At 35.3% G+C, this 26,566-nt stretch overlaps 1 protein-coding gene across 1 annotated transcript in view; it reads left to right on the top strand.

The window, feature by feature from the left end:
* The window catches only part of LOC114332424 (UPF0764 protein C16orf89 homolog), a 187,176-nt gene extending 160,835 nt beyond the window's left edge, over nucleotides 1-26,341 (top strand). Inside the window, exons 4-5 of the mRNA XM_050650375.1 lie at nucleotides 24,383-24,543; nucleotides 25,974-26,341. Coding sequence (XP_050506332.1) covers nucleotides 24,383-24,543; nucleotides 25,974-26,200 — 388 coding nt within the window. The 3' untranslated portion in view covers nucleotides 26,201-26,341. The remainder of the gene's footprint in view (nucleotides 1-24,382; nucleotides 24,544-25,973) is intronic.
* Nucleotides 26,342-26,566: the final 225 nt, after the last annotated feature.

Genomic DNA, 26,566 nt, shown 5'->3' with positions numbered 1-26,566 from the left:
TGAATGAAAAGCCCTATAGAGGGAACACGAAAAAAATTAACATTATCCGATCAGCTCGACTTTCACAGTTCACTACTATACAAGTTACAGGCATGTTTTCAGCACTTTTTTTTTATTAATGGCTTTGACATAGCCAATTAGCCATTTTCAGCACTTAAAATCACCAAAAACGAAAAGTTTATAAAATAATCAATCTAATGAATGTCTTTAAATACTATATTAAGCTCAAAATCACGATAAAAAACAAATTAAAATTAACATTATTCTGATCAGTTGGACTTCCACAGTTCACTACTATACAAGTCACAGGCATGTTGTCAGCACTCAAAATCACCAAAAACGTAAAGTTTATAAAATAATTAATCCAATGAATGTCTTTAAATACTATATTAAGCTCAAAATCACGACAAAAAACAAATTAAAATTAACATTATTCTGATCAGTTGGACTTCCACAGTTCACTACTATACAAGTCACAGGCATGTTGTCAGCACTCAAAATCACCAAAAACGTAAAGTTTATAAACTAATTAATCTAATGAATGTCTTTTAATACTAAATTAGCTAAAAAATCACGACGAAAAACAAATACGAAAAATCAAAAATTACATTGAGTTTAGGTTAAGAACGGTTTTGTGTGCCAACCAAAGATCACGTGATTTAACTTTGACAGGTCGATGGATTCCCTAACTGTGCCCGCGAACGCACCTAATACAGTCACCAGTGCGATCCCCTCTACTCACGCTGGTCCACTATTCGCTGATGGTTTCAAACTGATGCTAGAACAAACCTATTATTATTATGCATATCATTATCTGTAAATAATATTTCTTCTGATTGTTAATTGTAAAGGATAGAAAAATTACCATTTATTTCATTTTTTTTAGAATCAGCTGAGAGAAGTGGTCTACAAAAAACCAGGAAGGAAACGGAATATGTGGCTACGAAAGGCAAAAGAAAGGTTTACAAAGCAAATGTGACACATTTTTTTGAAATATTTAGGAATATCAGTAAATTGCATTAAAAAAATGTATGCAAAGATTTTGTTCAATAAAAATGTTTATATTTATCAAGGATGTATTATTTGGTATGGCCACATATCGTCAGTGATGTAATAATACATCCTATCTGTTTTTTCATGAGTTTTGTAAGAGAGACTAAAAACTTGTCACCTCCTGTTTTCATATGATATTTTTTGACTTGTTTTGTAGTAAATTAAACTATCTATGAACTACAAAACAAGTCAAAACTTACATATGAACACAGGAGGTGACCTTAAAACATGTTTTTCCATCTCTCATACAAAACTCATGAAAAAACAGATAGGAGGTATTGTCACATCAGCAAGGATGTACAGTGATAAGTGCCCTAATAACCGGCAAAATATGGGCAACATATTTAGTTGTGAGATAAAAAGAAATGAAACTAGTCGAGCTGGGAAATTTAGCGAAATTAACCTTTAAATTTACGTTATATTGATCCCACCTTTACACATATCGGAGGAGTATGTCAACTAAAACTGTCACTGTGACAGTGGTAGTTTCCAAACTCGTCTGATACGTCTGAAGGTGGTACACAATCAATACAATCTAAATGTATAAGTTAATATCGCTAAATTTCCCAGCTCAACTAGTTTCATAATCAAGTATATTCAAATGGGAAATAAGCCACAATTTTACCTAAAAATGATTTTATTAACGTTTCGACACCCAAGTCGGGTGTCGTTGTCAAAATACAAAAAATTTATAAAAAAAATACAATAAACTAGTTTCATGTCTTTTTATCTCACTACTTAATACATCTTTTGTGCTATTTTGCCGGTTATTAGAGAGCTCATCACTGTATTTCCAGGGAATGTCTACAAAATATATTTTGAATGTCCAGAGAACATTCGTGGACATTCATGGAATGTTCCAATAAGACATTCAGGTAATGTTTAAAATGCTGACACAGGATTTTCCTGGGATGTTCAGGGAACATGTTTTCGGGGATATTCCAGGAATTTTTCAATGTCTGTGTACCTTCTATGGACCTATATGGAATATTTTGGTGTTATTACCGCCGCACTCCACTTGCGATTTGTAATCAGGAAGATTGAACACATTGTTTCAAATACAAGTCAATCCATTTGTGACTAAATAATCATGGATTGACTTCTATTTGAAAGAATGTGTTCAATCTTCACAACTACAAATCGCAAGTGGAGTCCGGCGCTTAGGGCTACTTCCTCTTCGGTGTTATGTATTATACTACAGAAATCAGGAACTTTCCTTCTAAATATATGTATGCATCTTGGCCATCAAACATATTCTTCCAAACATTTTTTTAAGGGGTTACATAGGTCTTGTGGGTAAAAAAAGTGACTTTTTAAAAAAATTATATCTCGAAAACTAAAATTTATTTTTATTTATAATTGGAACATGTAAAAGTATAGTACTTAAGGTAGTCTCAAAAAAAGTTTCAGCCAAAAATATTCATTTTTGTAGAGTTTAAGTTTATTTGCGTTGGCAGCATAACTAGTCTCATCTGAAATCAAAAAGTTTCTTGTAGTTTATACCTCTGGCTAGAATATGAACGAAGGAATTAAAAAAAAATGAAATTTGAAGATTTTACATAAGTTTAAACACATTTTTGACCCCAATTTTTCTCATTTTTAAAGTAGTTTTTTTTATAAAACAAAAATGACCTCATCTAATAAAAAATCCTTTGTTCATTCACTAGCCAGAGGTATAAACTACAAGAAACTTTGATTTCAGATGAGACTGGACTTGTTATGCTGCTCACTGCAAAAAAGGGCTGGTTGTCGAAAAATTGCAGTCAACTCTACAAAAATGAATATTTTTGGCTGAAATTTTTTTGAGAGTACTATACTTTTACATGTTTCAATTATAAATAAAAATAGTTTTTAGTTTCCAAGATATAATTTTTTTAAAAAGTCACTTTTTACCTGCAAGACAACAACTTAACAAATTGTTGATTTCAAATTGTAACAATTGTTTTGCAAAGTATGCTGCCCTCTTGTATTTTCTGTGTTATCTTCATCATACAATTACTTCATCTAAAAACTTTCTGCGATATATTCGCAACAACAAAAACAAACAAAACAAAAAAAAATAAAACAAAAGTTTAACCACCTTCACACCACAGAATCAAGCAATCAAGTTACACAAATTTTCAAACACCTCACCTGACACAGCGTCTCAAGTACGATTGCGCGAATTGGTAAATATAACTGCGCACGACCATGCAACTCGAAACACAAGTACGCAAACACGGTTGCGTGAAACGTGGCTCGCAATCGTGAAATTTACAAGACTTGCTCGACCTGTAGATTCTTGTTTAAAAATAAACCAACTTAGTTCTGTAAAGTGTATTAGATAGGTAGGGCGTATCTTTATATGTAAAAAAATTAGCAAACTTCTAAATAGTGGTCTACTTTTTGTTCAGAAATTTTATAAAAAATTTTAACTTTTTTAAAAAAATTTAGATTGCAAAATTATTATGCAAAATCTATTAAGTGTATTTTACGTTTTGTCGTATATCATAAAAAATTCAATTATCTTTATTTTATTTCCCTACGACTTTGTTCCAAAATGACTCGTTTTAAAAACGATTGAAAAGTTGAAAAAAATCGATGTTTTTCGAAATTTTTAAATATTTGAATGTTTTTATTAATGTTCCGGACATATTTGAGAAAAAGCATAAGCCAATTATAATTACTGAAGTTGTCACTTAATTTTATCTGCAAAAATCGGAATGCCACCTCTCACATCCATTTCAAAACAGATCTGCCCTTGTCTATACAGCGATAATTCCATAGTAAAAAAATCGAAAATTGCACTGTCATTGTTCATTTAATAGGTCAGTTTGGCGTTTCATATATTTGCAAATATTTTTCTATAAAAGTGTCTCGTTTTGGCACTGAATCTGTAGAGTCAATTAACACGTTGACGGACAGTGCGTCAAATGTGTAAGCAAGTTTTTGACACTATACAGTCCGAAAAATGAAAGAATACCCATGAACGAACATATAAAACACGCTGTATTTTCCTGTCACCGTGTCACACAAAAATTTGGCCAGCGCAAGTACATGTAATAATTATTATTAATGTACTTGCGCTGGGCGATTTTCTTTGTGACACGGTGACAGGAAAATACAGCGTGTTTTATATGTTCGTTCATGGGTATTCTTTCATTTTTCCGACTGTATTTATTTTGCAAATGGAATACGGAAATTCTTAATCTCATTGCAGTCATAAATGAACAATACAAACCTTTCTAGAAAACAAATTACCATAACATAGCAACGGCAATTATTGTTATCTGGTCTCTCGCATTAGATGGTAGGAAAGACATTGATTGTGGGAATTTTTCATTTAATGTTCCAAATACTTTTAATAATTTTCGATTCCAATGAATTCTGCCGTATATATGTTTCAGTTAATCAGTTATCCAGAGAGGTTGAAACTGTACAACGAAGAGTGCATTTCGGAATGCACCGCATGAGATCTTTGATTTTCATATCGATAGCGTGTAAAACTGTAAAATTTATTGAGGGGATGGATAAATTTCTTCCTAGTAGGAAAAGGCAAGGTCGCTCCTCTGATTTCTGATCGAAAATGGTGTTCAAAATATCTCCAACAAATACATGTACCATTTTTCAAATCGGTAGCGTAGAACTACTCCGAGATCCATCTGAGGGTGTAACTTTCAGTGGCGGCTCGTCAGAGGAGGCAAGGGAGGCTCAGCCTCCCCATAAATTTTTTACACACTCTATACTGTTTTGTTTATCATGAATCGCGAAAACAACAATTACTCTCACTATTATACAACGTGTAAATTCCATATTATCACTAATTATCCATACGTACGGAGCATTAGCATTAGAACGCATGATCGCGTCTCAGTTTTATTACATAATATTATTGTAGGCAGGACCCTGGGTTATCCCGAGATGCACGAACGGAGCCAAGAAGCCCTGCTTTCTCCGTTGCTAATGCTCCGTGCAGCGCAGCAGGCGTTTAAGGAGACCCGGTCTCCTAACCCACTAAGCGTACGTTCAGAGTGGACGAGCAAAGAGCAAAGAGCAAAGAGCAAAGAGCAAAGCGGAGAAATCAAACTCATACTGGCAAACGGAGGTGCACAGAGTGCTAGCAAAGAGCAAAGCGGCGAAACCAAACAAGTTTGATTTCTTTGGTCCATGTAGTGAGACCGCTCCCGTCTGAAAAAATTTTTGATTCGGTTTCTTTGTCAATTCCTATTCAAAAATGTCCCCTTTAAACAAATCTGAAGAGCACCGGGCGGAATTTTTGGGCAGAAATTGTTTAAACAATTTTATCTACTCTATGTTATATTATGTGTAAGTTTTTAGTTTGTGAAAACTGTCATTATAGATAGCAGTGCGTGAAGTGTTTAAAGTGAGCGTGAAGTAACAATGTATTTTAAATGGGACTTACTTTTTCGCACTGTTTTAACACACTTTCATATAATCAAATATCCTTAACTTTGGCGTTGTCATGGTGATGACATAATGAGCAATAAATTACGACAAAAGTTTTTACAGTTTTGTGGTTTGAAAGAAGTTAGAATTTGTAAATGTCAAAGTTCTAAAAATTGTAGAATAGAAATGAATTCCAGTGACGAAGAGTTACATTTTTTTTATTTGTTTATGGTAGAGTAGATAAAATATTGTATGAAACTGTGCATGAAGTACTTTTTGCGAACTTACGCGATGTATAGCACTCGCTCCGCTGTCGCTCGTGCTCTAAATATCGCGTGCGTTCGCAAAAATCATACTTCACGAACTGTTTCATAAATAACTATTTTTAAACAAATACAAAAGATCACGTTTTTTTGCTCCGGAACATATATTTTTAGACGAAGTAGTTTTCAATCCCAATAGTAAATTATTAATATTGAAAATATTAAAAATATTACTAAAAGATTTTTAAATTGAAAACTTATTGGTACACTTTCCTGGTGACACCTCCAAGACTTCTACAATTTGCAAGTCAAATGGATGCTGCAGTGAAGACGAGAGGGAAGGAATTCTACACTATGCAATTCACATCCCCCGTCTGCAGCTGGTAAAGTTCCAACGGAAAAATGCACCTAGTTAGGCCGCACCTACATTGGATCCGATTTTCTCCGATCAGATCAGATCCGACGTCGGCCGACGTCGGAATAGAAAATAAACCCATAGTATTAAATGGGGGTGCCTACATCGCATCCGTTTTTCTCCGATCCGATCAGATCAGATCAGATCCGACGTCGGCCGACGTCGGAATAAAAAATAAACCCATAGTATTAAATGGGGGTGCCTACATCGGATCCGTTTTTCTCCGATCCGATCAGATCAGATCAGATCCGACGTCGGCCGACGTCGGAAAAAAAAATAAACCCATAGTATTAAATGGGAGTGCCTACATTGGATCCGTTTTTCTCCGATCCGATCAGATCAGATCAGATCCGATATCGGCCGACGTCGGGAGTAGCTTCTCCTATTCTCATCGAGAAGTGTTTGGTTTCATTCCGATTGGTTGCACGTTGAGTTGCAATTTTAGTTGCAAGTTGGTTGCAAGTTGGTTGCAAATTGGTTGCAAGTTGGTTGCAAGATGGTTGCAAGTTGGTTGCAAACTGGTTGCAAACTGGTTGCAAACTGGTTGCAAGTTGGTTGCAAGTTGGGGGTTGCAAGCTAACATGTTTAAATATATTCAATGTCATCATCTCAACACTTCATCGCAACTTATTGTCGGTGGTCGGAAGATTACTGAACCAATGTAGGCACCCTCGCCGGAAAACCGGTCTGATCGGATCTGATCTGATCGGAGAAAGACGGATCTAATAGGGCTTTTCATCGACTGTCATTTGTTTCGAGCTTCTGTCATGTGTCACATAATATTGATATATCTACGCCATACGTCTTTGGTTTGTATTGTTTATATACCAATAACGTATGACGTAGATAAATTATTATTATGTGACACATGACAGAAGCTCGAAACAAATGACTGTGAATGAAAAGCCCTATGTGGGCACCGCCTGTCGGATCGGATCGGATCTGATCTGATCTGATCTGATCGGAGAAAATCGGATCCAATGTAGGTGTGCACTTACTCTACGGAGTAATACGACTATAAAATAAAAATGTATACCATTTTTATTCAGTTCGCATTTTTATTATTATATATTTTTAGGTTTTTTGGGTTATTCTAAACAAAAAAGGTATCTTGTAATTTTTCCCAAAAATTAATAGTGTGCGAGTTATAGGCGATTTAAAATCTGAAAAATGCGAAAATACGCATTTTCGAGGCTTAAAAATTCATATTTCAATTAGTATTTTTGAGGTTACCAGATACTTAAATTGATGATTAAACATTCAGCTTCGATTCTGAAGAGTGATCGCGTCTAACCTTAATTTATACCGTTGTTTTTTAATTGTTAAATATGCGTGTTTATCAGATTTTTTTGCCGGTGCGGCGCGCTCTATTTCAAAAATCTCCTATTTCCTCCGAAAATTATTTTTTCTAGATTTTTTGGGATATTCTAAATAGAATAAGTTTCTTGACATTTTTCTCAAAAGTTGATAGTTTTAAAGTTATAAGTTAATAAAAAACTCATTTTTGGATTTTAAATCGCTTATAATTTTAAAACTGTTAACTTTTGAGAAAAATGTCAAGAAACTTATTTTATTTAGAAAATCCCAAACAATCTAGAAAAAATAATTTTCGGAGGAAAATAGGAGATTTTTGAAATAGAACGCGCCACACCGGCAAAAAATCGGATAAACACGCATATTTAACAATTAAAAAACAACGGTATAAATTAAGGTTAGACGCGATCACTCTTCAGAGTCTTGAGGCTCAATGTTTAAACTTCAATTTAAGTATCTGGCAACCTCAAAAATACTAATTTAAATATGAGTTTTTAGGCCTCGAAAATGCGTATTTTCGCATTTTTCAGATTTTAAATTGCCTATAACTCGAAAACTATCAATTTTTGAGAACATTTACAAGATACCTTTGTTGTTTAGAATGACCCACAAAACTTAAAAATATATGTTCCAGAGCAAAAAACGTGATCTTTTGTATTTGTTTAAAAAAATTGTTTAAACAATTTCTGCCCAAAAATTCCGCCCGGCACCCTTCAGATTTGTTTAAAGGAAATTTTAAAATATTTTTAAATAGGAATCCACAAAGAGACCGAATCGGAAATTTTTTCAGACGGGAGCGGTCTCACTACATGGACTACTGTGAGAGTAAAGAGCAAATATCCTACCGCTCCTATCCATACTGCCGAGTGGAAAAAAACTACTCTCGTCTAGCGTAACTACCCGCTATTAGCACTTCTTTGCTCTTTGCTCTTTGCTCGTCCACTCTGAACGTGCACTTTTTGCTCTTTGCTCTTTGCTCGTTGCTCTTTGCTCTTTGCTCGTCCACTCTGAACGCGGCCTAAGGCGCCCACTGAGGTGGAATGGCCGTGGCCCGTGCCGTGGTATTGAGTAGAGGTGGCCGACTCGCTATTTTGATAATTACAGCAGTTGCTTTTTCAGCATTATTCAACGTATTCATGTTGATATAAGAAAAGCAAAATAATATTTGTTTGTTTTGTTTCAAAAAGCAGTTTTGTTGGCATTTAATGAGAACATATAAATAATATAAATAATTATAATTATTGTTAAAATAATACATCTAAGTACGGATATTTTTTGAACTGACAAAAACAATATAACAAAATACATGGTGGTTGTAACATTTATATGGTCGTACTGTTTATTTAAATTTACTTTTGTTTTCACCCAATTTTAAAAAAATGTGAAAACTTTGAATTACCCACGTCCGTCTGTCTGTCTGTCCGTCTGTAATCACAACTACTCCGTCAGTATACCAGCTAGAATTATAGGCGTAACCAGGATGATCCTAAGGGGGGTTACAACTACCTGAAAGGGGGGGGGGGTTACAACTACTGGAAGGTCTCTGAGGGCTATGGTGTTAAGCATATAGAGCTCAAAGTACATCCCAATGGGGGGTTAAACCCCCAAAACCCCCCCTGGTTACGCCTATGGCTAGAATGACAAATTAGGTGTCAAATGAAAGCTTATAATCCAAGGATGGTACTAAAGGTGAGATATTTGACGTATCCTGTCTCTCCGTCGGTCCGTCCGACCGCGAATATAACTCCTCCGTCATTATACCAGGTAGAATTACAAATGAGGTATCAAATGAAAGCTTATAATCCAAGGATGGTACTAAAGGTGAGGTATTTGACGTAGGCTGTCTGTCCGTCGGTCCGTCCGACCGCGAATATAACTCCTCCGTCATTATACCAGGTAGAATTACAAATGAGGTCTCAAATGAAAGCTTATAATCCAAGGATGGTACTAAAGGTGAGATATTTGACCGAGGCGGTCTGTCCGTCGGTCCGTCCGACCGCAAATATAACTCCTCCGCCATTATACCAGGTAGAATGACAAATGAGATGTCACATGAAAGTTTATAACACAAGGATGGTACTAAAGGTGAGAAATTTGACCTAGGCTGTCTATCCGTCTTTCCGTCCGACTGCGAATATAACTCATCCATCACTATACCAGATAGAATAACAATTGAGGTGTCGAATGAAAGCTTATAATCCAAGGATGGTAATAAATGTGCGAAATTTTACCTAGGACTCCCGGTTTTAGAAATGCGACCAGAAGTACTGTTTTAAAGTCACCGGAATAATACACGTGATATTTTATTCGACGTTACTTTGCAAGAAGAGAATAAATATATACTTTCGGTTCCATCACTGTCTGGTTATCTGTCTTTCCGTCCACGAATACAACTCCTCCATTATTAATACAGATAGAATGACAAATGAAGTGCCGAATGAAGGCTTATAACCCAAGGATGGTATTAAAGATGAGACATTTGACATCGGACTTCCGGTTTTAGAGTTGCAACCGTATGAACTGTTCTAAAGTCACCGAAACAGTATAAGCGATATATCATTCGACGTGCCTTAGCAAAATGAGAAAAAATTTTGGTCTTGGTTTTTATATCATTTCGTATTGCACGAAGCGTATTGAAAAGTTGACTTTTAATCTTTAGTTCCTGTTTTGAAGTCATTTCTGTTTAAATAATGATGACGCAAAGTTTAGTCAAAATGACTCAAAATTAGTAAAATCGTATATCAATCGACGCAAAGTTACACGAAGCGTTCAAATATCGACTTTCAGTTCTACCTTCGATTAGTTTGGGTGAAAACCTAGGACTTACGAAGTCCAATTACTTGTTTTAACTGAGAATAAGCCACAATATTATTAGAAATTGAATTGGAAAGATTTGAATTTGGAGGTAAAATTAAACTTCGACTTCGGAAATTGCTCCAAATGAAATATATAGCAATGCCCTGCACATTCCTAATTAATAACATCAAGTAAAATAGTATTGAAAAGTACGTGAGTAGTGTAGAACATACAGTTTTCCAAAGTTTGTTTTCTCTTCAGGTGACAGCCACATCTTTGATTTTTTTTAAATAGGAAAGTACATAATGTGACACCTCATTTAAAAGCCTTTGAAATACTGATTACAAAAATATATAATACTTTAATCCTTTTTGAGAGCGTAGCCGCAAAATTTCGTTTGAATTATTTTTAAATGCATTCATTTTTTTCGAATCCTGAGAAAACTAATAAGTGTTTTTGAAAAATTTAAACGCAGAATACAAAACTACAGTATTACCGAGGATCCAAAAGTCTCTGAGGAATTCTATAATGTTTATTTTAATAAAAAGTTACAGGGGCGAAAAAAAAAAGAGAAAATTGAGTGTGATATTTAATTTTAAATTGATCACTCTAAAGAAACTTTTTGTTTATTCTAAGGGACTTTTGTCCCTCGATAATAATATAATATTTCAGTCTGTGTTTAAACTTTACAAAAGTACTTGTTAGTTTTCTCAGGATTCGAAAATATGATTGCATTTAAAAAGAATTCAACCAAAATTTTCTGCCTACGCTCTCAAAAAGGATTAAAGTATTATACATTATTGTAATCAGTGTTTTAAAGGCTTCTAAATGAGGTGTCACATAATGTACTCTCCCATTTAAAAAAATCAAAGTTATGGCTGTCACCTGAAGAGGGATCGCGCAATAATTCTTAAAGTCATTTTAAATCAAGTATATCACATAATTTTTGCGGAAGTGGATTATACAACAAAACAAATTCATATTCAATGTAAATAAATAAAAACTTTAGAAATAGAAAACAAGAATTAAGTTATAATCTTAAGTTAAAGTAAATAATATAAACAGTAAATATAATAAAACAAATATACTTATAATAAAGAATAAAAACAAATATGAAGTATCATCACCGCAACTGTCAAATAAATGTTACCAATTTATGCTAAAATGTCACATTCGTTCGATTACAGTTATAGTGTGTTCCGAACAAATGTGCTTCATAAAAACGCTTTATAGTCCATTTAGGTATACAAATGAAATGAAACATATTATTGTGTATTTCTTTAAGTTAACATTAATAGAAATCTTCAAATATTATTTCTACGCGTATATAATAAAATAATATATCTAGTGGCTGTAATTCCCGTGTACTCGGAAAAATGATTCTAAAAAAGAACACACCTACCGCCAAAATATTTCGTGTTGGTATCATGTGACGTCACGGGCTATGACGCGGATCACGTGCAACGGTAAGTAGATTAGACGAAGTATAAGTAGGTGGGCACTGTATAGAAATTTGTAGAAAAATAAAATAATTTTACCACCAGTAAATTTGTCGGCGAGTTTGTATTCATAACAGTTTTTATAAAGTATTTATTACCTGAGAAACCCTAATAATATAAAACAGCTATACAGGCCTTTGAGGCATTTGCAATAAAGCATAATACCCGATATAATTTAAATTTTTAGGATATTGTAGGTAAAAATTTTTTCGTTTAGTTAAAAAGTATTATAAACAAGGGTATTATTTTATTAAAAGATATTTCAACAAACGGATAAATTTATTAAGGGGGTAGGCGCAAAATCTTGGTCCAATGCTTTTAAATGCATTTTTTTTCGAATTCTGAGAAAACTAATACGTATTTTGAAAAATTTAAACTCATAACGAAAGATTACATTATTACCGAGGGCCGAAAGTCCCTGAAAACTTTTATAATGTTTATAATTATAATATACAGGCGTGAAAAAAAGAGAAAATTTATTGTGATTTTTAATTTCAAGTATTTAATTCAAACTAAACTTTTTGTATATTTTAAGACACTTTCGGAACTCGGTAATAATGTAGTCTTTCATTCTGCGTTTAAATTTTTCAAAAATATTTATTGGTTTTTTCAGGATTCGAAAAAATGAAAAAAAATGAACTTAAATAGCATTGGACCAAGATTTTGCGCCTACGCCCTTAAAAAGTAAATGGAAACGTTTCGGGACCTCTAATTTATATTCCATAAACAGGGATATTCCTATAACTGGTACTTACATTTTTACTTGTTGGAATTTTGAGATGCTAGATTCAATTCTTGATTTGACTCTCTGCCATAATGTGTCAATAGTCAAATAACAAAGCTAGCAATATATAATAATTATTAATTAAAGTGCTTATTAAAAATGGCAAATAGCTGAAAAGAGTTTTACCGAAAAATCCAGGAATTAAAAAGTTTCTATATAAATAAATATTTAATATATTTATGTTAAATTGTTGATCGTCTTGTATGATTTTAAAATTTTTAAATACGTCCTCGTATATTGCAACACAAACTCAACGTGGTCACCATTCGAGTACCACTCGAAAATTAAACCTGCTCTCGATTAGTGGCAAGAGGACTGGCGCTACGGCGCGGCACTTCCAAAATACCACCCCTTCAAGTTCAAATCCTTTTTATAAACGTTAGAAATTGCAAATTTTTATTTTTCTTGCCAGATAGGGTGCACCCAATAATGATGTTTTCTCTTCTTTGGATTTTTAGCATTGAGATTGGCAAACTAAAGAAATAAAAGTTAATCGGTGCTACTATATAGTACTTAGTCTACCGCGCTGTATTATAATATTACAATGCTGACAAAAAAAATCTTTACAAAGTGAATAAAACGCATAAATCATAAGAATTATTATTCTAATTTCACAAATTATGTATTAATTAATTACAAATAATTGAACTTTCTAAGTCCTAGGTTTTCACCCATGGGGATCGAAAGTAGAACCGGAAGTCGATATTTGAACTCTTCGTGGAACTTTGCGTTGATGGATAAAATATTTCGCTAATTTTTAGTCATTTTTACTAAACTTTCGGTCATAATTGTTTAAACGGAAATAATTTCAAAACCGGAACCAAAGATTTATACTCGACTTTTCAATACACTTCAATTAATGTCACATGTACCATTTCTGCGAATCTGATATGGTACTTCGGTTAAGAACTTTTTAACGGGAAATGATATGAACCCAAAAAGCATCCGGTTCTTCTTCTTCTTGAAGTACCGTCTCCTATCGGAGGTTGGCTACCATCACAGCAATCTTAACTTTGTTGGCTGCAGCTCTGAACTATTGTATTTGTATAAATCCTCCTACGTCCCACATTTCTCTTTCCCGAGATATTTCCTTGGATTTTGAGCCTTAGCGGGGAGTACTAGGTCAAATTTCTCACCTTTAGTACCCATAGTAACCATATAAATAATAAATATATAAATATTACAACCAAATATTTTTTCTCATCTTACTAACGCACTTCGAATAATATATCTTATACTATTTCAGTGACTTTCCAACGGTACTTCCTATTGCAACTCTACAACCGCAACTCCGAGGTCAAATTTCAAATATATCACATGTACTATTTTTGTATCCATAATATGGCACTTCCGGTTAAAAATTTTTAACCGAAAATGATATAAAAACCAAAAGTATACATTTGTTCCCATCTTGCTAAAGCACGTCGAACAATATATCGCTTATACTACCCCGGCTACTTTAAAAAAGCACTTCCGGTTTCATTTCTAAAACCGGAAATTCTAGGTCAGATTTTTCACCTTTAGTACCATCCTTGGATTATAAGCTTTCATTTGACACCTCATTTGTCATTCTACCTGGTATAATGACGGAGGAGTTATATTCTCGGTCGGACGGACCGACGTACAGCAGCCTAGGTCAAATATCTCACCTTTAGTACCATCCTTGGATTATAAGCTTTCATTTGACACCTTATTTGTCATTCTACCTGGTATAATGACGGAGAAGTCATATTCGCGGACGGACAGACCGACGGACAGACAGCCTAGATCAAATTTATCACCTTAAGTACCATCCTTGGATTAAAATCTTTCATTTGTCACATTATTTGTCATTCTACCTGGTATAATGACGGTAGAGTTATATTCGCGGTCGGACGGACCGACGTACAGCAGCCTAGGTCAAATATCTCACCTTTAGTACCATCCTTGGATTATAAGCTTTCATTTGACACCTCATTTGTCATTCTACTCATTTGTCATTCTACCTGGTATAATGACAGAGAAGTTATATTCGCGGTCGGACAGACCGACGGACAAACAGTCTACATCAAATTGATCACCTTTAGTACTGTCCTTGGATTATAAGCTTTCATTTGACACCTCATTTGTCATTCTACCTGGTATAATGACGGAGAAGTTATATTCGCGGTCGGACAGACCGACGGACAAACAGCCTAGATCAAATTTATCCCCTTTAGTACTATCCTTGGATTAGAAGCTTTCATTTGACAACTCATTTGTCATTCTACCTGGTATAATGACGGGGGAGTTATATTCGCGGTCGGACGGACCGATAACCAGCCAGCCTAGGTCAAATATCCTACTTTTAGTACCATCCTTGGATTATAAGCTTTCATTTGACACCTCATTTGACATTCTACCTGGTATAATGACAGATAAGTTATATTCGCGGTCGGACAGACCGACGGACAAACAGCCTAGATCAAATTTATCACCTTTAGTACTATCCTTGGATCATAAGCTTTCATTTGACACCTCATTTGTCATTCTACCTGGTATAATGACGGAGAAGTTATATTCGCGGTCGGACAGACCGACGGACAAACAGCCTAGATCAAATTTATCACCTTTAGTACTATCCTTGGATTATAAGCTTTCATTTGACACCACGCTTGTCATTCTAGCTGGTATATTGACGGAGGAGTTGTGATTACAGAGAGACAGACAAACAGACAGACAGACAGACGGACATGGATAATTCAAAGTTTTCACATTTTTTCAAAATTGGGTGAAAACAACAGTAAATTTAAATAAATACTACGACCATATAAATATTACAACTACCATGTATTTTGTTAAATTTTTTTGTCATTTCAAAAAATGTTCGTACTTAGATGTATTATTTTAGTAAAAATTATTATTTATATGTTCACATTAAATATCAACAACAATGCTTTTTCAAACAAAACAAACAAATATGATTTTGCTTTTCTCATATCATCTTGAAAATGTTGAATAATGAAAAATAAAAAAGCAACTGCTATATCAAAATAGCTGGCCGAACCATCTCTAATAGCCAATACCACGCCACGGGCCACGGCCATTCCACCTCAATGGGCGCCTCGCATCATTGAGGGCGATTGATGCCCATAGTGGCATCTACGGCGCCATCACACGCTGCCCGGAGATATACCAAGGGAGGCAGTGTAGCTTCTCAGCTCCGTTGGGTGGTTGGGTGCGTCTCGGGACAACGAATTTTAGGGTCCTGACTAAAAATAATGAAAAATCTAAAAGTGCGAATTTTGTTATGAAATTTGGTATGTGGGGTTATAATAATATTTGGAACAACTTGCTCAAATAACTTTTTCCGATATCTCTAACTCAAAGCAAAATATCGGTAATTTATCGTGTTTTTGAATTCGCAGTAGGCCGCGTTTAGAATTAAAAAAATTCAGTTGAGTATCTTAAAAAATTTGAAGCTTCATTATGTATGGACTGCAAAACTTCAAATCTGTATTTATTTTGATATTCATAGGTATCTATTTACAAATAGATCGAATTGTTAACAAATAAACGACACAAACTTTGGTATTAAACTTTTACTATTAGACTAACTATTTGTAAAATGATGATATCATGAAATTATGAATTAGGATGATATTATGAAATGTAAATAAAAAATGGTCAAAAGATGGGGCCTTAAATTACATTTTTTGGCGCATTTTTTTGCTAGTGCAAATTTGTCTAGATATTTTACAGTTAGGTATAGCCTCCCCTATTGTAAAAATCACGAGCCGCCACTGGTAACTTTCCATTCCCCATGGAGAGTGGCTTGCAAGCCTGTTTTTCAGTTTCAAAATGTAATTCGTTACATTTTTGACGAATTTACCAAATTTTACACCCGCGGTGTTACTATAATAGTTTTGGCTAATTTTCTGTCCTTACTCCTAGCATTAATCCTCCCCTGTTTTAAATGTAGAAGGGTAGCATGTCATTGGCCCCCCAGACCAATCTAGATGGGTAGGGGCGGTACAAACAAAATAAGGGCGATACAATCCGATACTAACGCAGTACAAACGAACATACCCATCCCGGACCACCATATCGAAAAGGGGGGATGGCATGTCACCAGCCCCTCCAGGCAGATTTAAAAGGGTGGAGGCAGTACAAACGAATAAATAGTGATACAATCCAGTACTAACGCAGTACAAACGAAATAGCCTACTTTCGACGTCAGATGGCAAAAAGTGCAGATTAGAGGGGTAGCATGTCACTGACCCCCCAGGCCAATCAAGACGGGTGGGGGCGGTACAAACAAAATAAGGGCGATACGATCCGATACTAACGTAGTACAAACGAACATACCCATCCCGGACACCCATATCGAAAAAGGGGGGATGGCATGTCACTAGCCCCTCCAGGCAGAATTAAAAGGGTGGAGGCAGTACAAAAGAATGAAGGATGATACAATCCAGCACTAACGCAATACAAACGAAATAGCCTATTTTTGACATTCAGAAGGCAAAAAGTGCAGAGTAGAGGGTAGCATGTCACTGGCCCCCCCAGGCCAATCTAGACGGGTGGGGGCAGTACAAACAAAATAAGGACGATACAATCCGATACTAACGCAGTACAAACGAACATACCCATCCCGGACCTTCAGATCGAAAAAGGGGGGGATGGCATGTCACCAGCCCCTCCAGGCAGATTTAAAAGGGTGGGGGCAGTACAAACGAATGAAGGGTGATACAATCCAGTACTAACGCAATACAAACGAATGAGCTTTTTTTTTACCCTCAAATCGAAAAAGGGGGGATAGCATGTCACCAGCCCCTCCAGGCAGATTTAAAAGGGTGGGGGCAGTACAAACGTTTGAAGGGTGATACAATCCAGTACTAACGCAATACAAACGAATGAGCTTTTTTTGACCCTCAAATTGAAAAAGGGGGGGCTGGTGACATGGACCTGATTTGAAGCCCTAGAGAATGAAGTAATCCCTCCCAAGGAGAACAACACAGCAAACCCTCCACCAATTTTCATACACGGTGTACAAGACTATCAAAAAATGGTACAAAAAATTAAGGATGTAGCAGAAAGGGAAGAATATCATACAAAAAGTTTAACTAACAATGTCGTAAAATTAAGTTGTGGCACGCCAGATACATAGAGAAAAATGGTTAGATATTTTAATGAACATAACATTTATCACCATACATATCAGTTAAAACAGGATCGAGCCTATAGAGTTGTAATAAAATACCTTCACCACTCTACTAACACCGAAAACATAAAAAACGAACTCCTAAAACTGGGTCATAAAGTTCGAAATATAATAAATGCACAACACAGAATTACTAAAGAGTTACTTAATTTGTTCTTCGTGGATCTCGAACCGGCAGCAAATAACAAAGATATTTATAACTTAAGGCGGCTACAGAATAGAGTTATTGAAATTGAACCTCCTCGAACAACCAAAAATCACATAATACAATGCATGAGATGCCAATCGTACGGTCACTCCAAGTCATATTGCAATAAATAGTATAGTATAGTTGATCCAAAAGATGGCATAACCCAGACATCCAAAGTGAAAGTTATGCTTCAACACCAAATTGTTCTATATGGTCCACACAATGTCCAGAAAAAAGTCACACCATTTTGAGCGTCGGGTTTGGGGGGGGAGAGGGGGGAGAAATCGGTAAATTCGTAGTTTTTTAAGTTTTTCGCCAATATTTCTAAAACTATGCGGTTTAGCATGAACAACCTTCTATACAAAATTATTCTACATTAAATTTGAAATAAAAAAGGCTCTATGCATAATTTTTCTAAAATGAATGGTTCCAAAGTTACGGAGGTAGTATAGTATAACTGGTCCAAAAAAGGCCTAACCCAAACATCCAATGTAAAAGTTTTCCTCCAACACTAAAATATTCTATATGGTCCACATATTGTTCAGTAAAAAGTTACACCATTTTGAGCGTCCGGTTTGGGAGGGAGATGGGAGAGAAGCCGGTAAATTAGTAGTTTTAAGTTCTTCGTCAATATTTCTAAAACTATGCTTTAGTTTAAACAATGTTATATACAAAAATATTCTACATGAAATTTAAAACAAAAAATGTTCTATGCATAATTGTTATAAAATCAACGGTTCCAGAGTTACGGAGGGTGAAAAGTCGAGGTTTTCGATACTTTCTATATTTTTTGGGCAATATTTATGATATAACTATACCAAAAACCCAGACATCCAAAGTGAAAGTTATCCTCCAACACCAAATTGTTCTATATGGTCCACATAATGTTCAGAAAAAAGTCACACCTTTTGAGCGTCGGGCTTGGGGGGAGAGGGGGGAGAAATCGGTAAATATAAAAATATCGAAAACCTCCACTTTTCACCCTCCGTAACTCTGGAACCGTTGATTTAATAACAATTATGTATAGAACTTTTTTTGTTTTGAATTTTATGTAGAACATTTTACTAGAACATTCCTTACGCTAAAGCATAGTTTTAGAAATATTGACGAAAAACCTAAAAAAACTACTAATATACCGATTTCTCCCCCATCTCCCCCCCAAACCGGACGCTCAACATGGTGTAACTTTTTACTGAACAATAGGTGGACCATATAGAACAATTTGGTGTTAAAGGAAAGCTTTTACTTTGGATGTCTGGGTTAGGCCTTTTTTGAACCAATTATACTATACTACCTCCGTAACTTTGGAACCGTTCATTTTAGAAGGGTTATGCATAGGGCCTTTTTTATTTCAAATTTAATGTAGAACAATTTTGTGTAGAGGGTTGTTCTTGGTAAACCCCTTAGTTTTAGAAATATTGACGAAAACGCAAAAAACTACGAATTTGCAGATTTCTCCCCCTCTCCCCCCAAACCCGACGCTCAAAATGGTGTGACTTTTTTCTGAACATTATGTGGACCATATAGAACAATTTGGTGTTGGAGGATAACTTTCACTTTGGATGTCTGGGTTTGGGTCTAACTATACCATACTAAAACCATTTGTATGCGTCAAATGCGGAGGAGCCCACAATACCACAACTTGTAAGAAGACTAGAGAAACTCCAGCAAAATGTGCATTATGTGGTGGGGATCACCCCGCAAATTATAAAGGATGTGAACATTACCAAAAAATTTCTAATATTAATAACAGGTATCATAACAGAGGAAACGTATTAAATCCAGCAATAAATCAAATACATACACAACCCAGAATATATACACAACCCAGGATTCAGAATCAGTATGAAAGTTACGCTCAGGCTGCAGCAAATAATCAGAACAATAACGAAGATACAGCGAGTATACTTACCAAATTTCTAGAAAAGTTTAAAAATTTATTTAACCAGCTAATGCAACAAAACAGTATGGTGCTCAACATGATTTCCATGCTAGTAAATAAAGTAAACTAACAATGTCTAAGTTCATAAGAATTGCCCAATGGAATGCCAATGGTCTTCCTAATCATAAAGAAGATATAAAACTATTTCTGGAACAAAATTTCATTGACATACTACTAGTAAGTGAAACCCATTTTACAGACAGAACCTACTTCAAGATACCTAAGTATAAATTATATTACACAAATCACCCAGACGGTACAGCCCACGGAGGTTCAGCCATATTGATAAGAGAAACTATAAAACATTATGAAATGCTAAAATACGAAACAAATCACATTCAAGCAACATCGATAAAAATACAAACTCTTCCATATGATATAACTGTTACAGCAATTTATTGTCCGCCCAGGCATAGACTTACAAAAGAAGATCTTCTACCCTTTTTCGAAACTCTAGGGCCAAAATTTATAGCAGGTGGAGATTACAACTGTAAACATACGCTATGGGGTTCACGCCTAACAACCAACAAAGGCAGAGAGCTAGCAAAAGTTATCCAGGATAAAAGCTACTCATTCCTATCGACGGGATCACCGACATATTGGCCAACCGATCCAAATAAAACACCAGACCTATTGGATTTCTTTATTAAAAACGGAATATCTCAATCATATACAGATGTAATACCAAGTTTTGATTTATCATCAGATCATAGTCCCATAATTGCCACAATTAGCACAACGGTGATAATCAAAAAACCAACACCTCGACTGCATAACTTCAAAACAAACTGGGACACATACCGGCTAATCATAGAACAGGAAGTAAATCTACTAGTGAGATTGCAAACTCCCGAACAAATAGAAACAGAAACTAATAATCTAATCAACTTACTTCAAAATGCTGCCAAACAGTCTACCCCTCAACCTGGATAAAAAAAATTTTCAACCAACATTCCTCTTGAAATAAAAAAACTAGTAGCAGAAAAACGAAAAGCCAGATCAATTTGGCAAAGAACTCAGAGACCAGACGACAGGACAATTTATAATAACAAAACAAGAAACTTAAAAACAGCTCTAGAACAGATGAGAAACAACTCATTTGAAAACTATGTATCAAACCTTTCGCGTCAAGATAACTATATCTGGAAACCAATCAAAAACAAAAATAAACCAATAAATACTTCACCTCCAATTCGGAAAAACTCATTACCGCCAGGACCATGGGCAAAAAGCAACAAAGAAAAAGCTGATTTATTTGCTGAACATCTAACTGAAGTCTTCAAGCCACACGACAATGACCAAGTACAAGAAGTAGAGCAGGAACTAGCCTTACCAATTAATCAACGAGAGCGACTAACTTTAATTACACCGAAGGAGATCAAAGATGAAATTAATCATTTGAATGAAAAGAAGGCAACAGGCACTGATCTCATAACAGCAAAAATGCTAAAACAACTTCCTAAAAAAGGTATAATGAAATTATTGTACATATTAAATGCAATCTTAAGACTTAATTATTGGCCTATATCACTAAAAATTGCCCAAGTAATTATGATACCGAAACCTGGTAAAGCTTTAACGGATGTTTCATCATACCGCCCAATAAGTCTACTGCCAATAATGTCAAAAGCTGTTACTTAAAAGAATTAAGGATCCCCCAAACCGACGCGAAACTTTTGCGACGCGAATTTTTCGTTGCGGAACATTCGCAGGCGAAACGGTAGCGGACAAGGCTTTCCCACATTGGCGCGGAACCTGACGCGACTGTTCGCCATACAAATATGAACAAATTATATTTTTAAATCGGCCAACAGGTTTAGGAAATACAAGACATCAAAAATGACCAAATTTTTAAGTGGGCGTAATCTCTATGCAAGCAAATTAATAATAATATTATAATATATGTATAATGAAAACTTATCATTTTCTCCTAATTCTGACCCTATACTATTCCAGACTTTACCTTTTTTTCTTATATTTTTATAATCTTCGTCCGTTAAATCATATATTATAGGATATTGTTTAACAATTTCAATGAGTTTTTCTGTAGCAACCATTTTAAAACACGCGAAACTACAACGGTAGCGGAAAAAACCGTGCATGCAGCGTTTCATGAAAGGAACGCTGTTCTGCCGCGACCGTTGCGGATTCCGCGCAAAGTGGTCTGAACACGTTCATAATCCGCCGTGTCTATCGATTCGCCGCGATTCCGCGTAGGTTGCGGCTGCGAAAGTTTCGCGTTGGTTTGGGGGATCCTTTATGAGCGACCTAGAATTCCAAAACTGATGGATCCCAGAACACCAATTTGGATTCCGGCAAGGTCATTCTACAGTGCAACAATGCCATCGCATATCAAATGTAATTAATAGAGCTTTGGACAATAAACAGTATTGCACAGCAGCCTTTCTGGACATCAGCCAAGCATTTGATAAGGTATGGCACCCAGGATTACTTTATAAAATCAAAAAATCCCTACCCAACAAATACTTTGACTTATTAAAATCATATCTAAATCACAGAGAATTTGAAACTAAAGTGGAGGATGAACTATCAAACCGTAACAAAATTCAATCAGGAGTTCCACAAGGTAGTATATTGGGTCCACTTCTTTATGTACTGTACACATCCGATTTACCAACCTCTCCACAAACCACCATTGGAACTTTCGCTGATGACACAGCAATATTTGCAACTGAAGAGGATCCAAGAGCTGCAGTATTAAAACTTCAAGAACACCTAGACCAAATTGGACAGTGGTTAAAGCAATGGAAGATAAAAGCTAATGAAACTAAGTCAACACATATAACTTTCACACTAAGGAAATACCAATGCCCAAATATTAGCCTTAATCAAGTCAACATACCACAACAGAACATCGTCAAATACCTGGGGCTTCATCTTGATTCTAAATTAAACTGGAAACAACACATTTTAAAGAAGAAGAAACAAATTGAGTTGAGAGTGAAAGAAATTAATTGGCTTATAGGTAGAAAATCTCGACTCTCAATTGAGAACAAACTGCTGATTTATAAAACAGTCATCAAACCTATATGGACGTACGGTATAGAACTATTGAGTTGTGCCAGCAAATCAAACACAAAAATTATCCAAAGAACTCAATCAAAAATTCTACGCACCATCGCAAATGCACCTTGGTACATTTCCAACCAAACCCTTCATACAGACCTAAACATCCCGTTAGTCAGCACAGTAATTCAAGAAAGAGCCAACAGACATCACGAGAAATTGGAAGATCACCCCAACCAATTAATATTACCATTACTGCAGCCACTAAACAACAGAAGATTGCGAAGATTATGGCCCATAGATCTTCGCTGAAACTGAGGTGAAACCGCTGGGTGATGTACCTCATAACGCCATTTTAGTGTACAATAATACATTGATATATGTTATTGTACTTGTTATCAAATTAGCTTATAGAATATGTAATTCTGATTGTTAATAAATGCTTACAAAAAAAAAGATGGAAGTAGTTTTCAATCCTAACAGCAAAATTAATAATATTGAAAATATTAAAAACATTACTAAAAGATTTTTAAATTGAAAACTTATTGGTACACTTTCCTGGTGACACCTCCAAGGCTTCTACAATTTGCAAGCACATGGATGCTGCAGTGAAGACAAAGGGAAGGAATTCTACACTATGCAATTCACATTCCGCGCCGCGTCTGCAGCTTGGTAAAGTTCCAACGGAAAATGCACCTGGTTACTCTACTGAGTAATACGACTATAAAATAAAAATGTATACCATTTTTATTCAGTTGCAATGCGAGGGCAAAACAATCTTACTTTTCAATTAGAATACGGAGCGCAGTCCAGTCCTCTGAATCGCGATTTTCGGCTCTTATTGGAGCCTCATCGGAGAGAACGTAGGCACTGTTCTCCATATCCTGAATGACCAGCATCGAGAGTTTTTCCCTACCTAATACCTTCGGTTGCAATGGGTGGAAAAAACTCTCGATGCTGGTCATTCAGGATAAGGAGGACAGTGCCTACGTTCTCTCCGATGAGGCTCCAATAAGAGCCGAAAATCGAGATTCAGAGGACTGGACTGCGCTCCGTATTCTAATTGAAAAGTAAGATTGTTTTGCCCTCGCATTACCTAATACCTTCGGTTGCAATGGGTGGGAAAAACTCTCGATGCTGGTCATTCAGGATAAGGAGAACAGTGCCTACGTTCTCTCCGATGAGGCTCCAATAAGAGCCGAAATCGAGATTCAGAGGACTGGACTGCGCTCCGTATTCTAATTGAAAAGTAAGATTGTTTTGCCCTCGCATTACCTAATACCTTCGGTTGCAATGGGTGGGAAAAACTTTCGATGCTGGTCATTCAGGATAAGGAGAACAGTGCCTACGTTCTCTCCGATGAGGCTCCAATAAGAGCCGAAATCGAGATTCAGAGGACTGGACTGCGCTCCGTATTCTAATTGAAAAGTAAAATTGTTTTGTCCTCGCATTGCAACTGAATAAAAATGGTATATATTTTTATTTTATTTTTTATTTTATTTTGTATGTACTTCATAATATAATCTTTTAGGCTTCTATATATACAAATAAAAAGACTGGAAGGCTGTATAGTCCCTGAAGATCCGGTACCAATAAAGGAATATACCAGATTATTTTGTTCCTACATTCTGAAGGAGGCCAAAACCAATGAATATTTGAAATTTCCTTATCATGATATATTTATGGAGCAAGGTAAGAATTCTGAAATAATTACAAGAATGTTGAATTATTATTTAAAAAGCTTGTTTACTCACAGACAGTGTGTCCCAAAAGTAGCGGACGGTCGAATATTTCGCGAAATGAATAGCAGAATAGCCGATCGAAAAACTGAAAAATATCTACGTGTTATCGCCCTTATTAATACACTTGTTGGTTAAATAACTATTTCCGTCAACCGTCCATTTATGATCAATTTTAACACCCTCAAAATCATTGATTAATGACCCCTATTAATGAATGATATTCTATTAATGAGCGATTTCATTATAGGCAACACAACATACATTGCTTGCATAAATTAATTAAACGCTCTGTGATTGGCAGTGACCTGTATTGTAGGCAACCAAACATATACCTCTTTATATTCCCACTAAAAAATTAAAATCAAGTAGCCGCTGTTAGTACTATCTGTCATTGTATGTCATTATTGACTTTATTGTTTAAAATTCTGTGTATTTGAAAAATCAAAAGATGGATATATCTTTATTTCTGAAAAGTGCGGTCGACAGAAAAGATTTGTAACGAACTCGTGAATTAAAATGGCGATTAACAATCTCGAATATTAACGCGCTCGCGCCGCTCACGCGTTAAAATATCTCAATTGTTAATCGCCCTTATTAATACACTTGTTGGTTAAATAACTATTTTAAGTCAAAATCATTGTTAATTACAATATAAACTGACCTCAAATATGTACACAAATTAATGACAAAGTCAATGTTTTCCTTGAGTTGATGCTTTTGAAATGCGCCACCAGGCGTCGCCCACTTTGCGGTTCCTCGCCAATTACTGTCATATTATAGACCTTATATTCTATTAATACCAAGTCTATAATTCTGCGAACTTTCAACAGTGAGACAACAGTGCGTCGGTAATTCGACACTGACAGATGCTGACAGTGACATTTATTATACTATCAAAAACAATAATTTTTATACTCATAGGAGCAAAATGTTGCCAAATCAGTCACGTTCTATTTCTTGTTGTTACTTTACTGTGCTTGAGAAAATCGATTTTTAATAGATCCAATGTGACACAAAATCTAGGCATGGGATAAAAAAGTTTATTTGAAGAAAGTGTATTTTTTTGTTTTTCTTAATGGCGGTACAGGCTCCTTTTTGCAATATTTTATTTAGTTATAGAGTAATTTCCACATACTAAAATATTTCTCAAATTGGGCACTGTACCGCCATTCTTTATTATATTACGAATATGTGTGCCAAATATCTCGACAAAATATTCAAAATTACAGCCGCAATCTTGGACCGCGTTTGTTGCTACCTGCTGATCGCTACTGTATTCTCTTAATGCTATTTAAGAGTTCTCGTCAATCGAGGATTATTATCTTTCATTTATACAATTTTTATTTTGATATTATGTTATTTATCATAAGTTTGTTTCAGTTCTTCTTTGCGGAATGGAAGGTTTTGCGGAGTTTTTAAACAAGCCATGGTTGGAAACAATTATAAAATGGCAGAATCCTCAGGGTTGCTTTGAAAGCGTTTCGAAAGAATTTCAGAATATTCAAAAAAGGAGTAGCCATCTTGTAGATTTTGGATGTTCAGATCATTCTACAGGATTGGGAGCAGCTGTTTTGGCTTTGTTCTTAAAATGTTTATTTTTACAGTGACTTTTATGAACGTATAATCCAGATGTTAAAATTATTCAGTTTTATACAACCATAAGAGATGTAGTACCTATACTACTTAATATTATGTTATCGTATATTGGATATGTTAAAAACACACATTAAAAATAATAGTTCCACATAGCCAGTCATTCTTTTAATTTCAAAACACATTCCATTTTTCAGGAATGTTCAGGAATACATTGTTCAAACTAATTTATTATTAACAAATAAAATAAAAATGAAATAAACGGTTTCGTTTTTACGGTACTCGGTATTAGAGTAGGTACACAATGATAGCGGTTCACACGGATAAACTAAGATGCGTTGGTGGAATATTTTCGTAGGCATCGCCCGATGGTATTTTTA

This window comes from Diabrotica virgifera, chromosome 5 (genome assembly GCF_917563875.1).
Source record: "Diabrotica virgifera virgifera chromosome 5, PGI_DIABVI_V3a".
NCBI lineage: Eukaryota > Metazoa > Arthropoda > Insecta > Coleoptera > Chrysomelidae > Diabrotica > Diabrotica virgifera.
Note: the sequence above shows the minus strand (reverse complement) of the source record. Positions and strands in the feature narration are given on the sequence as shown.